Source organism: Malaclemys terrapin, chromosome 10 (assembly GCF_027887155.1).
Source record: "Malaclemys terrapin pileata isolate rMalTer1 chromosome 10, rMalTer1.hap1, whole genome shotgun sequence".
Lineage (NCBI taxonomy): Eukaryota > Metazoa > Chordata > Testudines > Emydidae > Malaclemys > Malaclemys terrapin.
Window position 1 is genome coordinate 68,147,045 of NC_071514.1, and position 24,122 is coordinate 68,171,166.

At 41.6% G+C, this 24,122-nt stretch overlaps 1 protein-coding gene across 2 annotated transcripts in view; it reads left to right on the plus strand.

The window, feature by feature from the left end:
- BMERB1 (bMERB domain containing 1) overlaps positions 1-22,107 on the plus strand; it is a 112,740-nt gene extending 90,633 nt beyond the window's left edge. For both annotated transcript variants that reach the window (XM_054041190.1, XM_054041191.1), the window contains exons 3-6: positions 1,292-1,365; positions 10,987-11,101; positions 14,515-14,597; positions 17,144-22,107. In XM_054041190.1, the coding sequence (XP_053897165.1) occupies positions 1,292-1,365; positions 10,987-11,101; positions 14,515-14,597; positions 17,144-17,256 (385 nt within the window). In that variant the 3' untranslated portion in view covers positions 17,257-22,107. The remainder of the gene's footprint in view (positions 1-1,291; positions 1,366-10,986; positions 11,102-14,514; positions 14,598-17,143) is intronic.
- The last annotated feature ends 2,015 nt before the right edge of the window (positions 22,108-24,122 follow it).

Below are 24,122 nucleotides of genomic sequence, written 5' to 3' on the forward strand. Positions count from 1 at the left end.
TAGCCACACTACAAATGCAAACTGAATGACAGCCTTCTGTTGCTTGGGCCATCTTCTGGAGTGCAGTGACTGGGTGCCCGGAGCCTCCCCCCCACGTTCTTGGGCGTCTGGGTGAGGAGAATATGGAACTTGGGGAGGAGGGCAGGCGGTTGTACAGTGAATGCAGTGGCGGACTATGCTCTTGTTGGCTTTCCTGCAGGTCCACCAGACTCCTGAGCATGTCCGTTTGCTCCCAATTAGCCTCGGCATTGCAGCCTGCCTCTTCTCATCGCGCTCACTTAATGTGACCTAACATGGCTAAATTCGACCTAACGCTGTAGTGTAGACCAGGGCTTAGTTATCTTACATTATTCTCTACCTATTGTACTTATCTGGCCTCCATTACTATACTATCTGAGCACCTCACAATCAGGGCCGGCTCCAGGCACCAGCGCAGCAAGCAGGTGCTTGGGGGCGGCCAACGGAAAGGAGCAGCACGTCTGGCTCTTCAGCGGCGGATCCCTCAGTCCCTCTCAGAGGGAAGGACCTGCTGCTGAATTGCCGCCGCAGAATGAAGCAGCGATGGTAGAGCTGCCGCTGATCACAACCTTTCCCCCCCCCCCCCCCCCCCCCCCCCCCGCCACTTGGGGCGGCAAAAACGCTGGAGCCGGCCCTGCTCACAATCTTTATCTTCACACCACAAATACTATTATTCCCATTTTAACAGCTGGGGAATTGTGGCACAGAGAGATCTGCCCAACGTCACAGAGGAAGTCAATGGTAAAACAAAGAATTGAACCATTGTCTCCCAAGTCCCAGGCTAGTAGCCTAACCACTGAACCATTCTCTCTTTCAGACTTGTACTCTCCCTTTTACCTAGTGAATGCTAGCTGAACTGTAGCAATTGGGGATTGGCCTGCTTATTGCTGTAGCCCTTGCCACAGTTCCACTGCTGAGTTATTAAATATGCAGATGCCCATTTTCAGAGGTAGGGTGAGCTGCAGAAAAGGAAAAAGCAGCTAATGTGACAATAAAAAATATACAGATTAGCTCTGCATGGTACAAAAAGCACTGATAAGAGAGGTCACCTGGTAGGGCATTATAATGGAGGTTATTTGTTCTGCAACACTGTGCATTGAAAGGGGTCTGTGACTGATAGCAGTTTGGTGCATGGGCTAAATATCTGCCTCAAGCAGCTGCATGAAGCCCCAAGCAAAGGGCTGTACTACATGTTTCACAGGTGGTTTATCTGGACCCACAAATAAATGTAACAAGTATGTATGGTCCTGATGTGCTTTTTCTGTTTCTGCAGGATGGATGACATTCAGCTGTGCAAGGACATCATGAACCTTAAACAGGAGCTGCAGAATTTAGTAGCAATTCCAGGTAATTTCTATGCCAACCTTACAAAGTGCTTTGAAAAACAGAAACCCTTCTAGGGGCCAGATACCTTCAACCCCAAGCCAGGTGCAATCCCTCTCCCTGTCATTTCCATCCTTCTCCATGTGTTTCCTGCACTTTGTTCTCTTTTCTAATGTCTTTATTTTCTCTCAGGTTCTGTTTGGTCTTCCTTCTGCTCTCTATTTTTCTGAAATTCTTTGCTGTATTTCATCTGCTCCTTCTGATGGCCAGGACTGCAAATATCACTCCAACAAGCTACATTATTCCAAGATTCTTTCAATCCCTTGAAAATCTTATGAGAACCACTGTTGACACATTATGTTGACACATTACGTGAGGGAGAGTGTGCTGAAGAATGGAAAATGTTGATAGATATGGAACACCTGGTGGTGGTCTGATGGGAAATTAAACCTTGGATATGGGTTTTTGTGTGTCTCCTAGAGATAACAATTAATTGTTGCTCCCTATAAGCCAAGCTATAACCTAAGAAAACAGCTGAAAGTATGGGGCTTTCCAGAGAGGGCCGAGGAAAAGGTCTAGTCCATGTTTACCTAAATCTTTAGGGCCTGATCCTAAATTCTCAACAGCTTCATTGCTCCAAGCATGTGCAGAATCCTCCTTGGGCACAGTCCTGGAGTCCTTACTCAGTAAAAACTCCCACTGAAATCAATTGATAACTTTCTTTTAGTAAGGACTTCGTAGGTTGGCCTCCTTGTTATTTTAGCTCAGCTACTCCTCCTGTTACTTTTCAAAATACTGAGCCACTAACTTATTCCAGAAAAGGAACCTAGGGCTTGACCCTACAAGCATTTACTTCTGTGATAAGCCCTGGGTATGCTTTGTTGACTCCAGTGTATCTGTGACCAAAAGCAGAATTTGGCCCATTCCCATTGATTTTGCTGTACACCCCATCTTATCAATTCATGCCAAACCTTCAATTCCTTACTGTACCCTGGCTATACATTCTGTGAATCTGTTAGTCAACATAGTGTTATTCAGCAGCTGAGATTGGGGAGTGTACGTTATTTTTACCAACTTTTGAACAATCTTTATTCATTCTCTAATAAACTTTTTTAAAGGATTGTGCAATTGCTGACATAAGCATGAGTGCAAAATCAGTGCCACACTCACACATACAGAACCAAAGAACCTGAAATACTCTTCGCCTGTTCCTAGTCACTGATCTTTCACTCCACAATGAAAGCTTTGCAAGGTTTACCTCTCTCTCACCCATGAATCTACTGTAGGCAGAGGTGATCTGGTTGCCAAGAGGGATGGCAAAGGGTTTGGATCCAGAAAATGAGATTAGTTCCACTGCAATACATGGGAACTATTAGAAGGGTGGGGGTTTACCAGAGCATGGCTACTCGTCTTTTAATAAAGTAATGAAATGGCCTTGTATCATTCAGATGAACATAATTTCCTCTGAGACAGAACTTTGGCTAAGAAGTTATAATTAGATATGAAATCTTCCATGAGCCTTTGAAAAAGAACAATACAGCCCACCTGGAATGGCTTAAATAAAAATTAACAACCTCAGGTGGAGCTGAATCCCGTGTTTGCATTTTCAGTTAATCTTAAATAAAAAATGTAGTAATACTAATTAGGATTGTGTCCAGTGGATACTAGAACTCAGTGAAGCAAACTGTTCCTGTAATGACATGAGATATTTTAATAAGAATAATGTGTGCATTGACAGATGTTTTCTTTACCATAACAATTTGTCCTGTTAACCCCATGCTGTATTATTAAATGGAGCAGATTTGCTTTCCCTTGGCAGGCTCTGGGATAATGCATCAGTGTATTCATGACCCTGTGAACACTGTGTACACTGGATCTAGATTCCACAGCAAGGTTCTCTACGTAAGTTCTGCAGCATAGTGTAATGCCATGTCCCTGTGTGGGTCATCAGTAGAAGGGACTGAACCTAAGACTTCTGCATCTAAATAGATGAGTGTCTACTGCCCAAGCTAAGAGACTCATCTTTGTCAGTCAAGAGTGTAACAGGCTTTCATATGTGCACTAGACACCACTAGAAGGAGACAGAGTGCCACATTGTGTGAGGGCAGGTTACAACAGGTTTGCTGAATTCAGCAATGAGCTAGAAACTCTAAGGAAGGGTGAAATGCCTAGAAACCCGTTAAGAAAATTTATTTTTTAAATCAAATTATATGCAATATAAAATTGACACTGAGGTCAGAATGGTTTTAAATCAGCCTTACACTCACTTTGTACAGGTGGAAATGACTTGGCAAGGTGCAAAGTCACAGAGAATCAGGGGTGAGAGGAAAAATCTTGCCCCCTTGTGTGCCAGCTGAAAGTGGAGTTGTCTGGAACTCAATAGCCCATCTTGATTGTTAGAGCATAATTGTAATCCTGAATGGGGATTTCTGGCAGCACAAAATCTCCCATAAGTGGAGAGAGTCTCCTCCCTCCTCCCCCGTTTGAACTCAATCCTCTTGGTCCCTTGGTGTAGGGGACATTTTGGAGTAGGAAAGGGTGGCTGGCACACACACTGCAACTATCTTTGCTGGTGTAATGCCCACTGGTGGGATGGTGGAGGTGTTACACAAGAGCTCTGCTTAGAGCAGGACTGAGGTTGCTCTAAGTTTTATCAGACTGAAGTGGTTCCCTGACTGTCCCCAGGATCATACGTGTGAGGGAAAGAAGAGGTAGCAGAAAGTCACTGTTGCCACGTACATCCCCAGTCTGCCAAGCACTCCTGTAGTGCGCCTGGGATTTTGGCCCCTCAGGCAGTGCTTATATGAGAGGTGGGGGAAGAGAAAGGTTTGCAGTACCAGCAAAAAACAGTTTTTTAAAATTGAGCTGGTTTGCTGAGGGACACTCTTTAAACACTGTCTTACCAAAGCTGCTGCTCCCATTTTAAGCACCTGGGGCCTAAGCATAAGTTATTAAAAACTCTTAAATAGACTTCCAGAACAACACTGATTCACAATTGTTGCTTATATGTACAAACATGCCTCATACAAGCCAATAAATACAACTACGCCAGAAGTATGTACAGGGCCTATAGTACCTTTCAGAAATAATTTACTTTTATCCAACCATTAGGGCGGGTTTTGAGTCTTTTAGTCATTTGTCCTTTATTTTTCCACCTATCACTGTGAGAAAAACTTTAAAGCTAGCAAACAAGGTAAAAGAGAAGAAAAAACCTTGCCAGAAATGAAACAGCAGGTCAGTCATAAAATAGGAAGTTGATCATACCTACATTTTCCCCCTCTGAGCCCAGTAGACAAATAGCAGCATTTCTCAGTGGGATAAGAACCTTTCCACATTTCATGCACATCTAACAAAATACATTCATGTTTCTTCTTTTTTTTCTTCTTGACATTATCTCAGCTACTTTTGCGCCAAACAATTCCTCCAATATTTTGCGAACACACGTATGGGATGAATAGTACCCAATGGGGAATAATTCAAGCAGAGTTTATTTTAAGGTAACCTTTGCAGAGGATTGTGAATGCTGCATAGATAACAAGTAAGAATGATCTACTCTTACTAGAAAAAAGAACAGGAATACTTGAAGCACCTTAGAGACTAACAAATTTATTAGAGCATAAGCTTTCGTGGACTACAGCCCACTTCTTCGGATGCATATAGAGTGGAATAAATATTGAGGAGATATATATACACACATACAGAGAGCATGAACAGGTGGGAGTTGTCTTACCAACTCTGAGAGGCCAATTAAGTAAGAGAAAAAAACTTTTGAAGTGATAATCGAGATAGCCCAGTACAGACAGTTTGATAAGAAGTGTGAGAATACTTACAAGGGGAGATAGATTCAATGTTTGTAATGGCTCAGCCATTCCCAGTCCTTATTCAATCCTGAGTTGATTGTGTCTAGTTTGCATATCAATTCCAGCTCAGCAGTCTCTCGTTGGAGTCTGTTTTTGAAGTTTTTCTGTTGTAAGATAGCCACCCGCAGGTCTGACATTGAATGGCCAGACAAGTTAAAGTGTTCTCCCACTGGTTTTTGAGTATTATGATTCCTGATGTCAAATTTGTGTCCATGAATTCTTTTGCGTAGAGACTGTCCGGTTTGGCCAATGTACATGGCAGAGGGGCATTGCTGGCACATGATGGCATATATCACATTGGTAGATGTGCAGGTGAACGAGCCCCTGATGGTATGGCTGATGTGATTAGATCCTGTGATGATGTCACTTGAATAGATATGTGGACAGAGTTGGCATCGGGCTTTGTTACAAGGATAGATTCCTGGGTCAGTGGTTTTGTTCAATGATGTGTGGTTGCTGGTGAGTATTTGCTTTAGGTTGGGGGGTTGTCTGTAAGCGAGGACAGGTCTGTCTCCCAAGATCTGTGAGAGTAAAGGATCATCTTTCAGGATAGGTTATAGATCTCTGATGATGCGCTGGAGAGGTTTTAGTTGGGGGCTGAAGGTGACAGCTAGTGGTGTTCTGTTATTTTCTTTGTTGGGCCTGTCTTGTAGGAGGTGACTTCTGGGTACTCGTCTGGCTCTGTCAATCTGTTTTTTCACTTCAGCAGGTGGGTATTGTAGTTTTAAGAATGCTTGATAGAGATCTTGTAGGTGCTTGTCTCTATCCGAGGGATTGGAGCAAATGCGGTTATATCTTAGAGCTTGGCTGTAGACAATGGATCGTGTGGTGTGTCCTGGATGGAAGCTGGAGGCATGTAGGTAAGTGTAGCGGTCAGTAGGTTTCTGGTATAGGGTGGTATTTATGTGACCATCACTTATTAGCACAGTAGTGTCCAGGAAATGGACCGCTTGTGTGGATTGATCTAGGCTGAGGTTGATGGTGGGATGGAAATTATTGAAATCATGGTGAAATTCCTCAAGGGCTTCTTTTCCATGGGTCCAGATGATGAAGATGTCATCAATGTAGAGCAAGTAGAGTAGGGGCGTTAGGGTACGAGAGCTAAGGAAGCGTTGTTCTAAGTCAGCCATAAAAATGTTGGCATACTGTGGGGCCATGCGGGTACCCATCCTGTAGCCAACCCTCTCATTTAAACATCTGTTTACTTATACTTAGGACTACTTTTTCCTAGAAACACCCTCCCACAGCTTAAATTACAAAATCTTAAATAAGTCAAGTTTAATGTACAGCAGTTCTTTCTTAGACCTTAGCACACTGTGCACAACGTGACACCCAGCAATCCTTTCTCAGAGTCATATTTGCATATTAGACTATTTAGCATTTATTTCCAGCAGTGCCAGCTGTTGGCAAATTCACTACAGAATATTTGAGTATTAAGAGCAAGCAATGGGATTAATAAATATAGGGCTGTTGGCCTTTGCACAGAACTAAATGCTAGCACTGGGATTTTCCCAGCCTAGAGAAACATGGACTAAAGCAATCGTCATGCCTTTCATGTATATTTTGACTGTGCTGTGTATGAGCCAGCTCCTGCTCCCATTGGTTTCAATGGACAGTTGTACTGACTTAAATGGGAACAGGAGCAGGCTTTTGGTAAAATAAGATAGCTGAATAAGGACTGTAGGACCCAGCCCTAACACTCAATCTGCATTTACTTGTCAGCAGATCCCCAAAAGGGTGGGACGGGGGGGACAATCTGCATGTGAGCTTGTCCCCACAGCCCTCTCCCCTTTCACACCTGGCCTTCCATAAGTGGATCCATGTGTTTTGATCCCACTGATGGCTCTTCACCTGGAGATAGAGAAGATGGTGGTGGTGTAACAATTGGAGCATAGCAGGCCTGCTCCTGTGGTGAGTCCAAGTGAGGAAAGTGGATGGAAGCTTATGAATGGTTCAGTCATCTGTATTAACAAATGGTGATGGAAAAGGGTAACAAAAGTCCAACTGTCTCATCTGATTGTGCTGCTGCCATGTGCTACAACTGACCTCAAGATCAAATCAGATGGAAAGCCAAGAGAGCAAGAAGATAGGAGGAAAAGAGTGGTGAAGTCCAACTGCGACTATTACATAAGATTGTTTAAACAAATTAGTAAAAATGAAAAATAGAAAGACTAAGTTAATCTAAACAAAAGGGCTTTACTGATATAATTCAAAGACTGTGTTGAGACCATACCTGGTAAACAAGAAGAGTGTTGTACTGGAAGTTAATGGACTATATGTGATATGTCAGAAGTTAGGTCTGCTGGTGAACAAATAATGAGAGGATGGACTATTCTGTCCGTTAACCCCTTTTTCAGAGGTCTTAAAAAGAGACTTTTGGGGCTGAGGACCTGTGAACTAGCAGGAAATTCCTGAAGGAGGGAAAAGGCCTGTAGGCCTCCATCCTACTCCCCTCCAGGGACTTGGTCCGTCACCTGTGGCCCCAGAAGGTTACCGCATCATCTTCAAGTCCAGACCTTGGCACTTCCTCAGGGTCTCGTTGTCATCACCACTCCATAAACCAGAGACACGTGAGATCCTGATTATTTCGCCTTCCCTCGCATGTTCCCCTTTCTTCACCACTCTTTTCCTCCTATCTTCACCACTCTTTTCCTCCTATCTTCACCACTCTTTTCCTCCTATCTTCTTGCTCTCTTGGCTTTCCATCTGATTTGATCTTGAGGTCAGTTGTAGCACATGGCAGCAGCACAATCAGATGAGACAGCCCATCCAGCTCTAGCCAGCTCTGCCCAGCCTGAGATAGACCAGTAGGAGAGGAGCCAAATCAACCAGATGACACCCCAGACCAGGAAATAAACCAGAGCTCAGAGCAGTGCTGTTGTGGCAGATTTGCCAATCCAGAGCATCCGTCTGTGACTGACCTGCTGCTGGGAATTCTCCATTAACAAAAGCTGTATTTTCTCCACCTTTACTATCCTGTTTCTTCTTCCCCTCCTGTTGGTTGGTCAAAAGCAGAAAAAATGACCATCCTTCACAATACTGTTTAATGTTGGACAGTGACAGAGTCATGCTAACACTGCTGACTCTTCAGGCCCATTTATTCCATCTCAATTGATGAAACAGTGTCATAATGCTCCCTACCTTCCAGGATGGGAGAGGGAGGCTGGCTCATTGCAGCATGGTCCAGCAGTCATCAGTTTTAAGTATCCTTTTTAATTTTTGATGCTGGACATGTTAAGATTAAGCATTCATTGACATTATGCCCAAGTTCCCCCCCCCCATGCCCATTTTAGGTAACAATAAGGAATCTTTGAAGCACCGACAGAATTTGATAACATGCACACTTAATCTTTTGACTAAAAGATATTATTTTCATACAAAACTAAAAATATTTCTCGTGAAAAACAAAGTAGCCTTGTTGTGCATTACAAATTGTTTATTTACTCTTTCACTGGCAAACCATAACTTACAGTTCTCCAAGGAATAATGATTTTCCAGCTCTGAAAGCCAACTTTCAAAATGCCTTTATCTCATTTTTTAAAGATGTGGATTTATTGCAAAAATTTCCAGTGGGAAATGCAGCTGGAGCCCTTGGGCAAATCATTAAGCTGCAATAAACAACTCTTTTCAAATGTCTGGATTTTTTAGATGTATTAGGAGCCCTTAGAAATTTGGTCAATAAACAAGATATATTGAATGCATCCCACTGTAGGTGTGTCCCAATATACTTGACTCAATTTGATGTTTCTCTGAGCTCAGTTCCACAACTCCATTACTGAAAACAAAAATTCTTGATTTAATGTGAAGCTTTTTTTTCTGCTCATAAAGATTTTGAATTCTTTAAGGAAATGTATTGGCTAGGATTAGCCTCTAGCTTTCCCATCACTGCTCCACTTGCTCAGTTTTAGCCCTAGGGAGTTTTGTCTTAACTATATTTGTTTTATACCTTTGAACTATATCTCCCCTAAGCCCTCATATTTACAATTTTAGCATGTGACAGCCAAATCTATCATTCAACAGAAACGATCATTTTCAGACAATCTAGTCATGATAAATTGGCTCTGGTTTTGCCTGATTAACTAGGACAATATTGATGACACTGACTTTTGAAATTTTGGGTAAATAGTAGTGTTATTTAGCTCCACTATAATGTAATAATTCTAGTGCCTGACTTATCAAAGTTGATGTTTTGATGCTGCTGTATGTACCAAATTACAATGGGAGAGGCAGAGCTGTCACATAGGTTGCTCCATCTTATCTGAGGCCTGATTACATTCCCATATTAAGTGAATGGGAGTTTTGCCATTATTCTAATGGAACTGTGCCCTTACTTAAAAATGCTCTTCTTAAGGAGATTAGGAAAATAAACTCTAAATGGTGCCATGGAGGGATTTCTAGATTGAAAATTTACCAAAGGTTCTGAACTCATGAATGTTTTATTATTAATATCACAGTAGAGCTATTGTGCTAGGCACCGTGCAAACATGCAGCAAGAGACAGTCCCTGCCCTGAAGGGCTTACACTTTACATAGACAAGACAGCCAAAGAGTGGCAGGGGAAATAGAGATACAGTGACTAGAGCTGGTCAGGAATTTTCTATTGGAATGAGTTTCCAATAGCCTTTTGGTAAGATTGAAATTTTTCATTTTGCCAAAAGATTTCAATTTTGCAGAAAATTTGATTTGCCATTAGGAAAATTGAAATGATGGCTCCTCATCTGCCCACCTGGAAGGCTCTTGTCAATTTCACTTTCTGCCTAAGGGAAAAGCAGGTGGCTGGGCACCCTGGCTCTCCAGCAGCCAGGCTGAAGTGGCTGTGCAGAGCCTGGGTGCACAGCCTTTGGCAGCCTGCCTTGAAGACTCTTGTCAATTTCTCTTTCTGCCTGCAGGGGGAAAGTGAAGTTGCCAAGAGCCTTCCAGGGAGGTACCCAAAAAGATTCCCCTGTAATTCTCCCCAAACAATATTTTTCTGGAAATCCCTTCCCATGAAAATTTTGCACTTTTAACTTTTCATCCTGATTTGGGAAAAATGGAAAAACATGTTTTTCAAAACATGAAGATTTTCACAGTTGGAGATTTCTGTTTTCTGGCTAGTCATAACAATGATTTGTCCAACACCACATGGCAGCTCAGTGGCAGTGCTGGTTGCCAAACTCACATCTCCCGATACCCACTCCAGTGTCCTAGTGGTAGGACAGCTGGGCAACCAGCTGTGGCTGGAACAGGTGCTGGAGCAGGAGCAGGAGCAAGCACAGGCTGAAGCCAAGGTCAGAAACAGGAGCATCCTGGAGCAGAAGCAGTCTGTCAGAATAACCAGGTAGCAGGGAGCATCCTCAACAAGGTAGCAACATTGGACTGCATTGCCTTGCTTTCATCAGGAGCCTATATACCTGCCTTGGGGTCACCTTTCTAGATCCTGGCTTATGGACTGGCTGGTCTTTAGGACTTGCCAATAATTATCTCAAACGAACACAAGAACACAATTTACTGATTAACCTTATATATTTGCACTGAAAAAAATGTTTCCTTTTCTCACTATATCCATTCACTCCTGACCCTTTCTGTAAAGAGTGGATTGTTGCCTTGTGGTTTCAGGAGAAGCAGGGAAGAATGTTTACCAAATAATAAAATGTCTCAAATATTATGGCCTGGAAAAGTATCACCCTGGATCATGCCCTGCTCTCACCTACTGTAAATCTGGACAAAGGCCATTGACTTTCATTGGTCAAATGTTGTTAGAAATCTGAGTACTTAACCCTTCTCTTATTCTTTCTGTTTTTGATCAGAAAAAGAAAAAACAAAAATGCAGAAACAAAGAGAGGACGAATTGATTCAGAAGATCCATAAACTGGTGCAAAAAAGAGATTTTCTTGTAGATGATGCAGAGGTGGAGAGATTAAGGTAAGGATTGAAAGTGCCTGAATTTATTTCAGAGACTTGGCAGGCCGAATAGAGTACCTGATACTATTCTCATTGTAGTGACAAAATTTCTATTGACTTTGGTGTCTTCAAACATTACATAAGGCTAAAAGCCTCTCTCTGGGACCACATGAAATGCATTCAAACTGAATCACTATGTCTTTTTCTCTCCCTATTCCATAATTTTACTTAATCTTCTGCTCATGGCTACAGAGGATTTATGTTCCTTTGAATTTATTACAAGAAAATATCTGAGCCCTTTACTGTTATGAAAAGAGCTGGGCTAGACCCACTCAGGCTGGTCTACACTAAAAATTAGATTGGCCTAGCTATGTTGCTCAGAGCTCAGAAAAAGTTTGCACCTTGAACACCGCAGTTATGTTGACCCAACTCCTGGTGTAGACACAGGTAGGTGAGCAGAAGAATTCTTCCGTCGCCCTAACTACTGCTTCTCAGGTTATATTCCCACAGTAGAAACACTACAGCAGCATAGCTCTGGTGCTACAACTGCACCACTGTAATTCTGTAGAACAGACACCACCTACTACAGCGATGGAAGAGGTTCTTCTGTCACTGAAGTAAACCCACTTCTCTGAGAGGCAGTAGCTAGGTCGATGGAAGAATTCTTTCATTGACCTAGTGCTGCCTATACTGGGGCTTAGATCAGCTTAACTACATATCTCATGGGTGTGAATTTGGTCAAGCTAACTTTCTAGTGCAGAGAGGTGGAAGGAAAAACCTTTTCCATCAATGTAAAAAATGTCTACACTATGTCGCTGGAGTGGCACAGCTGCAGTGCTGTAGCTGTGCTGCTGTAGTGTAGACATGGACTTAGGGCTAGTCTACTCTTGAAACACTACAGCAATACAGCTGCAGTGCTGTAGCTATGCCACTGTAGCATTTCAGTGGAGCCACTCCCTACTGTGATGGGAGGAGTTCTCCCATCACTGTAGTTAATTCACCTTCCTGAGAGGCAGAAGCAGAAGAGTTCTTCCATCCACCTAGTGCTGTCTACACTGAGGGATAGGTTGACTTAACTATGTCGCTCAGAGGTGTGGGTTTTTCACACCCCTGGGTGACGTAGCTGGGTTGATTTAACTTTTGAGTGTAGACCTGGCCTTAGATAGGGGAAGTAAACTTGAAAGAGAATTCTAACAAGAAATGATTTTCATACATGTATAAACTGGTCTTTGCACAGTCATAATGCTCATGTTATTATTAATTATTTGTATTACTGTAACACATAGATGCTCCAACCAAAATTGAGGTGTTATAAACATGGTAATGACAGTTTGAGTCCCAAGGAGCTTCAAGTCTAAGTAGCTCAGACAGGCAAAAGGTGGGAAGGAAAAGAGAGGTGAAAAGATTTGCCCAAAATCAAGCAGGAGATCAGCAGCTGAGCTGAGACTAGAACCCTGACTCCTAGGCCTGGTCTAAGCTGAAAAGCTACGTTGCTCAGGGTATGAAAAATCCATACCTCCAAGTGACATAGTTAAGCCGACCCAACCTCTAGTGTAGACAGTGCTAAGTCGACAGAAGAATTCTTCTGTCAACCTAGCTACCACCTCTCAGGGAGGTGGATTACCGATGTCGACAGGAGAGCCCCTCCTGTCAGTCTAGATAGTGTCTTCTCTGAAGCGCAATGGCAGTGCAGCTGCAGCTGTGCCACTGTAGCATTTCAAGTGCAGATAAGCCCTTAGTTCTGTGTATGAAGCATCATCTGTAGCCAGAGAATATAAAAGGCCTCAAAAAAGCCATTCTACTAAACTACTGAAAATACACTCAATACAATTGGAAATGCATTAGTGCTCTCTATTGCTCACATGCAACATTTATTGGTACATTTACTTTAATAAATCTGATTTTTCTACACTAAACTGAAATACTTCTTAATCAATATGCACTTTAATATTGAAAAAATGGAATAATAATGAAAATTCCATGAATGCTAAAGGCTAGCAAAGTGATGTTAATTTCCTTAAGGCCTGATCCTGCCATCCTCACACAACCACAACACTAGTTGACTTCAATGAGAGTTCTCGTAGCATGAGACAATAAAATCAAAATCTTCACTTAGACAGGCTTTTAAACATAGAGAGCATTATAACACACTATAATGTTCCTTTGCTATTTTTTCTAGAAGGAGCCTAGTTTAGTGGTTAGAACAGGGGTGGGCAAACTTTTTGGCCAGAGGGAGACATCTGGGTGGGTAAATTGTATGCAGGGCCATGAATGTAGGGCTGGGGCAGGTCGTAGGGTGCAGGAGGGAGTGCGGAGTGCAGGAAGGGGCTCAGGGCAAGGGGTGCAGGAGGGGGCTCAGCAGGGGGTTGGGGTGCAGGAGGGGTGCAGGGTGCAGCAGGGGGCTCAGGACAGGAAGTTAGGGGGCTCAGGGTAGGAGGCTGGGGTGCAGGAGCGATTCAGGGTGCGGGCTCCGGTCTGGCACTGCTTACCTCGAGCGGCTCCAGGATGGCAGCAGCATGCAGGGGGGCTAAGGCAGGCTCCCGGCCTGCCCTGGCCCCGCTCAACACCTGGAAGTGGCCAGCATGTCCGGCAGTGGCTCCTGGGGGTGGGGTGGAGCAGGCAGCTCAGCCGCGCTCTGCCCTCACCTGTGGGTACCACCCCCAAAGCTCCAATTGGCCACGGTTCCCCGTTCCCGGCCAATGAGAGCTGCAGGCGGTAGTACCTGCAGGCGGGGGCAGCCCACAGATCCCTCTGCCCTCCCCTCCCCCAGGGGCCACAGGGGCATAGTGCCAGCTGCTTCCGGGAGTGGTGCAGGACCAGGGCAGGCAGGAAGCCTGCCTTAGCGCCACTGCGCCATGGGGCTGGCAATCCTGTGGGCCAGATTTAAAGCCCTGATGGGCTGGATCTGGCCCACGGGCTGTAGTTTGCCCTCCCCTGGGTTAGAAGGTGGGAATTGGAATTACAGACAATTGGGTTTGGTTTTTAGTTTGGACATTGATTCGCTGTGTGACCTTTTCAAGCCATTTAACTTCTCTGTGCCTTGGTTTTCCTACTGGTATAGGCCCTGATTCACCAAAGCATGTGCTTTACTTAAGTGCTTTGTTGAATGAGGGGCATAGTGGGGCTAATATTTGCCTGTCTCTCAGGATTAAGCAAGTGAGCATTAGAATGAAACCCCAGTCCCATTGAAGTCAATGAGAGTTTTGCCACTGACTTCAATAGGGCCAGGATTTCTCTCTCAATTCATTAAGTTTCTAATGAGCTTTGAGATCTTTAGATGAAAAATGCTAAATAAGAGCCAAGAAGTATTACTGCTATTAATAAGATTCTTATGGATCTTGCCTTTACACAAGGCACTGTTTCTCTTAGTTATGTAGAAATTGCTGTTTTTTCTTCTACAACTTCTTTTCCCCTTTCTCTTTTTGCACCAACAGAGAGCAAGAGGAAGACAAGGAGATGGCTGAATTCCTGCGGATCAAATTAAAACCCTTAGACAAAGTAACACGATCGCCTGCCAGTGAGTTTAACATTTAAAAACAAATGGGAAAGAAAAAAGTCTTTGAAAAACTCTGGCAAGGAAGGGGATAGATTTTCAAAGGCACAGAGGACAGCTAGACACCCAACTCCCACTGAAAGTCAATGAGAGGTGGGCTTTTGCTCCCAATTGTGTCTCTGAAAATTTTCCCAAAACAGCTTAGACCAAAATGAACTAATATAAAAATATAAAATTCCCCCCCAAAACATGAAATGCCAGCTTCTGTTTCTAGCTATTTCGGCTGAGATTTTGAAAATCACCTAGTGAACTTGGATTTCCAATTCTCATCAACATTAAATCCATATGTACTAGGTGGCACCTCTCTTGATAGTAAAAAGAATGTGTTTTTCAATCATGTTAGTTCAATCAACTGAGCTTAACAGGATTTAAAAAAATCCTGTTAAAATGCAGATTAATGTGCTTGAAACCATTTTATTGGGCTGCGTTTCCGCCTATGAGGAGTCTAGAGTTTTAACTACTGCTAGCACGACTTCCTACGTGATAGTGACAGTTAGTCTATATGTTAATGATGTTTAACTGGGCTTTTCAGTCAGATAAAGCCAGCTTGCATGAGCTAACACAATTGAAAGACCCACCCTTTTGTCTATCAAGACAGGAACTACGCAGGTTGGAAGGTATCTTGAAAGTCTTATACACTACATTACCATATGTACTAGGGATATGGGTGTAATATGCTCTAGATCTCTAGACAGGACTTTGTAACAACCCAAGAAGGGACTGCTATCAGAGAAGTCTTCCCGGGCTTTACACTAAGCCTAGTGCATGTAATTGAATAGTATGTAAAGAGGAACTGGAGTAAAGCATGAAGGTTCTGAGTGTCTGACAAAACCATATAAGTTGGGCACCATCATTACCTACTGAAACCACATAAGGAAGATATGAAGGAGACATTTAATTACTGAGAAGTCTGGCTATTTTAAAATGTACCATAGTTTCAATCAATCAAGTGCCAGCCACTTTCCAACAAAGGGAAAGTGCTGTTGTCAGGGTTCTCTCCCCACTCAGAACTCTAAGGTACAGATGTGGGGACCCACATGAAAGACCCCCTAAGCTCATCTCTACTAGATTAGGTTAAAAACTTCCCCAAGGCACAAATTCTTCCTTGTCCTTGGAACGGTATCGCTGCCACCACCAAGTGAGTTAGACAAAGATTTAGGAAAAGGACCACTTGGAGTTCCTGTTTCCCCAAACTATCCCCCCAAGCTCTTCACCCCCTTTCCTGGGGAGGCTTGAGAACAAACAAGGTGAGCACAGACCAGCCCCTTGGGTTTTTAGGACACTAAAAACCAATGAGGTTCTTAAAAGCAGAACTTTATTATAAAGAAAAAGTAAAAGCAGCACCTCTGTAAAATCCAGATGGAAGGTAATTTTACAGGATAATCAGATTCAAAACACAGAGGATTCCCCTTTAGGCAAAACTTTAAAGTTACCAAAAAACAAACAAACAAACAAACAAAAAACAGGAATAAAGCTCCCTCTTAGCCTAGGGAAATTCACAAGCTAAACCAAAAGATAATCTAATGTATTTCCTTCCTTCCTTACAATTTCTAATCTTAGATGCTTAGTTCAGGTATGGCTTTAGGAGATGTATTTTCCCTGCCCTGGTTCCTCGCTGTCCCAGAGAGAACACACAAAGAGAGCACAAAACAAAAACCTTCCCCCACAGATTTGAAAGTATCTTCTCCCCTTTTGGTCAGGTGCCAACCAGGTTATTTGAGCTTCTTTACCCTTTACAGGTAAAGGAGGGGTTTTATGCTACCCGTAGCTGTATGTTTATGACAGCTGTATATGAACATTCCAAATCCACAGACTCTCCCACTAGCCCAAAGATTTATCCCTTTTCAGCATCCTGGCTTATTATACACATTGGGAGATATTGAGGATAACATTGACCAATGTCAGTGCCAGCAACATTTTTATTCAGCAGAGAACAATCCAGGCTGACAAGCAAGCTATTGTGAGCATCTGATATATGGCACCCTGGAATCTTACAAAGTAGAGCCATTGAGGAAAGTAGAAATCTGAGAAGGAGTCCAAGGAATCAGTGGATACTATCTGGCAGCCCTGGAGACTGAAGTGCCCACTCATTACCCTACTGTAACAGAACACTTCAGTTTCCAGGGCTGCCAGATAGTATCCACTGATTCCTTGGACTCCTTCTCAGAGCAGTGGGTGTTGTCTGGGGTTCCCTACTTGGTTTCTCCTTTCTTGTTCCCTCATTTTAACCATATGATTTACACCTAAATCCCCCATTTTCAGTTTGATGTCTGGATTCTGCAGCCCCTCTCTCACCTGAGTGGGCAAGCCTTCTGTTCCTTTGGTGGGATCAGTCATCACATAGGCGGGTATCTTTCAACATCACTAAGAACATTGTTCAAAGAATGTAAAATAAACTCTGTCTAAAAGGTAGGCCTGTGTGATACTGCAGGATACAGTGTGATGAAAGCAGAAGGAAATAGTTTGGTCTAACTCTAGATTTTAATGGTGTCCTGTTCTGAATGTCACAGGTACCCCAGCAGAAAAGAAGGCAGAACCTCCTCCAAGCAAGCCCACCGTCGCCAAAGCAGGAATAGCTATTATTAAAGATTGTTGTGGGGCCACGCAATGCAACATCATGTAGCTCCAGTCTCTCTACCAATTCTGTCTTTTTTTCAAATGTTTTCATTGGATAAAACAGTAGGGTGAAAGGATTTTAAAGCATCCTGATAGTTGAATCAAGAAATACTGTAAACATTACAGTAATGTACTGAATGTACCAATGGTGAATCCTTCACTGTTGCATGGATCACTCAATGCGCATGCTTAAAATAAAGGAATATATATATAGCAGCTGTCCAATGACCAGAACAGATAGGTAAAAATAGCTGAAAAGACAAATACAACTCTGTGGCAAAAGTGAATTAGAAAAGTGTATATTTTACCAAATAATGTTTAAAATAGCGGTTTTAAAAATTCAGCACTTTGTAGGATTTGTTATACACCTTTTTTCCCTTGGCAAATTTCATTCAAACACATGCCAAGGTCTGAATATAAAAATGTCCTGTCTTGGCTATTTTTCAGAATGAAACCTTAGGGTAGCGATACTGTATATAGTGCAACCAATAGATGAAGCAAATTTAGTACAACTGGTGTTGCATACAAAATATTTATTGAACTAGTACAACATTTGATTACTTTGCTGTGTAGTTTCATTTCCAGTTCTTCACAGGGAACAGATAAGAACAACAAAGATCCTGCTCTTTGGCTTGTATTTTATTATGGCATTTCAGTGACCCTGTGGTCAAATGTCCTATGTGGCTTTTAAACAACCCAATTCAAATGGAGATTACCTGTCCATTTGGAAATTGGTTTCTGCTAAATTCTTAGCAGGCACAGCTATAGTTTTTGGTGTAAATTCAAACACTGCATCGTTTATTTGCTTGCAAGCCCTCCGCCTTGCAGAGATGCAATAATACTAAGAGTGCAGCCAACTATTAAAACCACAACTAAATGCACTATGAGATTATGTATCACAAGCTCAATAGGTTGCTGTCCACAAGGGGAGAAAAACATGACGGCAGCAGGATCATTTAACTTATGAAGCAGGGTGCTGAAAAGGGCTATTAATCAGATTCTTAACGGCCATGAGAAACATTAGCTGCCAAGTATTATAAAAAGACAATACATCCCCAAATTCTGTCTTCAAGATTAAAAATAATAAACATAAAAGATGAAGTTTTGGGTACTAAAAAGATAGCAATACATAAAACAGTGGTTTCAAAACTAAGGGAAAAACAATTAGGTCTGATACATTGATGTTTCACGTTTCTATTGGTATGCAGATGAACACGTGTAAAATATAGTTGTCCCTTTACTAGCTGTCAGTAAGATGGTGCATCTGTGTGACTAGTATACCATATTATAGGTGTATGTTGTGATGGGTGTAAGTAGTTAAATGAAGATGTTCTGATGTGAAAACATTGGGGTTTAAAAAAGATAATGGAATGTTCCTAAAAGAAAAAAGTTTTTCAAGCTGAACAACCGTTTCTTAATACTGGATAAGCAAAACATTACATATAAATCCACAGGAAATAATAGTTACGGCAGGGGAAGCCAATCAAAATATCAGTGAGTTACGTAACTAAAGGTAGATGTTAAACATTTCTGAAAGAGCTGAAGCAGTGTCTAGTTCAGATTCAGAGATGTAAACAATCAAAATAGTATAAAAACCAAACTGCCTGAGCTGTATTGGTCCAATATGTAGCATTTACATCTCCAAACAAACCTGTTTCACTGTCACAGACTCTTTTCAAGAACCATACTACAAGAAGACTAAAGAGGAGCAGGCCTAAGAAACAAAGAACATATGTTACTTCAAAATGTACCTTAGGGATCAGAAATAAGGGAGGAAAAAATATTAAAGTTTTCCTCGAGACAGCAGCAGCACTTTAAATATTTTAATCAAAATACTATATAGATGTGCATGTGTGCTGACATATACCTTCAAATTCACCTCTGGAGCTGTCAGAATTTGGTGTATCCAGATTTGAGTCAGGTTGGTTGCAGGGTCAGTACAAAATGTGCATCAAAGCAGATAATTGTTTATAATCTGAATAAACTTTAAGGAAAATGCACATGAAAAAAAAAAACCAGTCAGACTGTGGACAATCAAATAACCCCCCTGAAGTTTCTGATACCTTCTCATTGCTTTGGACCAGTCCCTCATTCTCTATCATGTGCAGTGTCTTAACAGAAATATTGGATGGTTATAGTATATTATATATATTATTAACAGGGGTGAGGAAGAAGGTAAGTAATGTTAGGAGTGGGACTTGCTCAAGAAGTGTCAAATTTAAGGTCTGAGAGAGTAATCAGCTATTTCATACACCTCTTTGTGTATACTGGTGAATCAGGAAAGCTGGGTGTCCTGAATAATATGCTAATCACAAGGCTGCAACTGATAGAGGGAGAGAGATGACTTGGAGATGCGGGATGGGGGGGTGTTAGTAGGAGTATTTAGACTTTCTAGTAGATGACTGTCCTTGGTCAAGATAGGAGAGATTGCTGGGGATTCACATCTAGGAAGGTCAGATTCTCTTGAGGGATGGGGAGAAATCAGCAGGATTTTCCAGATGGGAGGTAGGCCTGGACAGCAAATTCAATTAAAAGAGAGCCCCAAAACAGACCTTTGTGCGATTGGGCATTCGTGATTGGGGTACATCTCCACAGTAGTGGCAGTAAAACACCTTATCACAATTAAATTAAAAAGAACAAGCACAGTGAAGAGAGCTAAGCATCTATGAACATGGTTGTAATCAGGCATTTGCAATTTGTGTCTTGAGGGAACAGAACTAAAGTATCAGTAATGAAAGTGATCCTTTCATTTTCAGAATTTACAAATCAGATCAGTTGGAAGGTCTGGTTTATCAGTGAAGTCTTAGTTTTATCTAGTTTTTTATCACGTGGGTTGAGTAAGGCATAGAAGTTGAGTGACTTGTCCAGTGTTAATCAGTGGCTCATTTAGAAGTAGAATCGAGGATCCTGAGGGCCACAAGTCTTGCAATGAATTACTAGATGGTGCATAGTTAGAGTTAAGCTGTGAAAAATCTGCTCCCCCTGAAGTCAGTGGAGATTTCACCTTTGGACTCCAATCCAAGCAGATTTAGGCTTGGATGCTTGTGCAAATACTACCCATTTTCTTTGAAAACTGGACTCATACAGTATATATTTCAAGTGAGGGTTCATAGCCATTTAGCTCCTCAAAGTTAGTAAGAGTCACGTGGCTAAAACCCATCGCACAATATCTTGGAAACATACTTTCTTCCATGACTACAGCTTTTTAAAAGATACTTAGCTGAAATTTTCAAAAGCGATTAATGATTTTAGATGCCTCAGTTTTGGGGGGCCCCAACTTGAGACATTTAACAGAGCCTGGTTGGTTGGTAATTTCTGAAAATCATGTTACTTAAGATGTGCCAAGTTGGGCACCCAAAATCATTAGTCACTTCTGAAAACCATGGCCATTTATTACCATTTGTATCAAGTTAAATACCAATGCATCAGAAAATCGTAGAAGTTCAAGAGAGAAAAGACATGTTAACATCAAGTATATCTGTCTAGGGACAATTGCTCCCTACAGCTACACTAGGTTACATTTTGTGAAGGATTTTGCAGTCCCAAAACCCCACTGAAAATGATGAAACTCTACAGCAAAGTAGAGATAAATGTGTTTCCAAATAAACTAAGATGTAGTGTTATCTAAAACATTTGTTACTTTTCTTCAAGCTACCAAGAGCAATGAGTGGTTGTGAACTAGAGTAGGATGTACATGTGTGGTGCACAATCTACTTTCAGAAAAGTTAGGTTAGCTTTGTGCAAAAAAAGAATAATTTTGTGAAAGAAATATAGTTTGTGAAAGAAATCTGAAGGGCTCTATTCCAATGAAAAAATGCACAATCTCCCACAGATTACACTCCATAGAAATCAGTAAAAAGGAGCCACTTCCATGACTTTTCCCCTCAACTAGCACTGCAGAAGTATAATTTGCCATGTCCCAGAAAGATGCAGAAACCAACACAATTCCCAGCCCTGTGTTCAACCTCAGTCATTTGCAAGGTGAGGTGGAGAAGGGGACAAGGGCGGTAAAGCCCTCAGTGTCCAGCGGTACCATGCCAAGATTTATTTTTTATATAGTATATGACATTGGCCCAACAGCAAATCATTGGCTCTTCCTGAATCAGAGAGATGGTTTAATAGCAGCCAGGGGAAGGGGTAAAGTCCATCAGAGGCTGCAACAGTCTACACTGACTGGTGTTTTCATTAGGGAATTACATTACCAATTCTACCTGCAGTCCATTGCTGTGTGTTCTCAAGATCCAGCTATATAGTGGTCCTAAAACGACATACCATGGTGGACCGCAGATAACACGTGGGGAAGGAGGAATGATGATGAGGTCAAGGGGTATTGTTAGAGGATCCTGCTGCTTTTTCTATATTATTACCACCATTGTTTTTCCAGTTGTAGGAATCACAGCAAAATGGTATGTGCTAATGAATTAAGTGTTTAGTTTATTTTACTCCCATGTTTGGAGTAATAGTGTTCCAGAATTTGTAAGAAATATCTAACAATAACTGATTTTATTATCAGATTAAGTCAACTCATTTTAACTGAATATATAGGAACAGGAGATCAGAAAGATGCAAAGATAAAGAGAGAGACATTTTTTCCCAAATTACAATGAACCAATTCAATCCAACTCCAGAGAAACTTCTCCTACACAACTCTCCTTGTAGGCTGGAAGTGACAATAATATACTAAACCAATATATATTGGATATGTACGATACATATTAAATAGATTACACCATCAAACACTTGCCTTGGCTAATCCTACTAGGAGAACAAGCCATTGTTAACTAGTAGCTACTGGTAACTGACACAGTTAACCCTTTCATAGGTGTCACCCTTAACAGAAGGGTATTTTTTTTTTTTTTTTTTTACACATGAATACTTTTAGGCCATCATCCAAACCCACACAATTACATCCTGAACAGCAGTGTATGCAAAAGAGGAAAGTTATGGAATAGCTGTATCTTTTTGTGGTAAATGGAGCCCTATGTGTTTTATTTGGTTGGTGCTCAAAAGTTTATATACGATTGTCAAGCTTTGTTCACACTTCATATTTTCCCAAATGGGCTTAAAAGCCTTTCTGCAATCAGTTAAATGGACACAGTCAGTGAGATGTTTCTTTCCTATTTTCCCAATATGTTATCAGGTTCGACCCTGAGCCATGTTGCTTGGAGTAAAAAAAAAAATTAACATTGTTTTGAACTAATAAAGTGTAGAACGACTGGGTTACTTGATAGGTTGAATTTTGAAAGGAAAGGTGTTTTTTGCATCCTACGAACACATATGTTTGTTTTGTATTAATTGCAACTTTGTGTCCTGAGTCTATAACTGACTTGTGCGTGATCTTCAGTGGGAGTTTCATGTATAGAGCAGCTACAGAATTAGGCTTATGGGAAGTGAGGTCCCATAGGGAAGGGCTGTTTTTTTAGCTATTCATCCTTTACTCTGTAATGAGTAATGTGGAATCATAACTCTAAATCCAAACACCTTGAGATCTAGTGGAATTTAGATCTACCTCTGAAATTCACAGATGGCTCTTTCCTGTATAGTTGGCCAAACCAAAATCCTGAATCAACAGCTCCTGAAATTTGAAGAAGTTAGCTTCATATCCAGAATTCACTTCTGGGCCTTTTCTTTACAACACACAGGGCTGAATCAAATCTCTGGATCTGAACACACCCACATATCAGGGAAATTTAGATCTGCATTCCAACTTTGTGGTTTAGACTCAACCCAAAAACTAGGCTAACCAGAGAATGATTATTTATTGCAGGTAGCGAATGTGTAGCTTCTAAAAATGTCACAGACTTTGTTTAAGGGAAATATGGGGTTGAGTGTGTAAGTGTTGGGGTGTTTTAATATCCAATTAATGTGTATTTCTAAGCAGGACTCTACTGAGTCTTGCATCAAAACATGAATCCACATTACTGCTATTTATTAAGTAACAAAAATGAACAAACTGGACAATCTATAGTTATCAGTAAGGAATATTCAGAGAAGTGTGAACAAACCAATTGTTCTATGTAATGTTGTCCACCTACTGTAATGTTTATGTCTCTCTCTATATCTACATTACAGCTGAATTTTTTCTTGGTGCTCCTGCCTATGAAATAAATATTTGTTTGTGCTTGCAAGTCAGCTCTAACGTTTATATGACAACAAGAATGTTGCTGTAAAAACAATTATGAACACAACAAGCTCTAAGTCATCTGTGAACAGTTCCTCATCATTACCAACAACCAGCACATGACTCAGGGTGATCGGTGATCATTTTCTATCTGTACATTGTGCACAAGCTGTCTTGTAGCTTACTGCTTTCATCAGAAATCCCAGCTTTAACCAGCATTTGCACACAAGCAATTTTGTGGATTTAAGGAATTCTGCTCCCACAAAATCAAATCCTGATTCAAGAGCCTTTAAAAGGAAAGGAGATTGATCACTACATGAAACCAGGTATTTAAACCAGAAAGTATGCTTTATTGAGTCGGACAGAGCACTATGGTGGCTAGCAAGGCACACTGTGTCAATCAAGCCATCCAAGAGCTGAATATACACCTGATTCTTAAAAACATGGGGCCAGATTCTCAGCTGTTGTAAACTGGCTGAGTTCCATTGACTTTAAAGAACTTACACCAGTTTAACAGGACCTGAAGATCTGGTTCTATGTTTTTAAAAGGAGGCAGTTGGACTTCAATGGACCTATGCCAATTTATAACACCTGAGATCTAGCTCATGTTTTCCTTGTGAATCATGCAGAGAGTCAGGAAATAAATAGGGGTGCTTTTGTCAGGTTGGACCCCAGCAACGAGGAAGGCTGCTGGGACATGGGCTATTTTGGGAAAGAGAGTGATCTGGGCAAAAAAATTATAATGAATGATT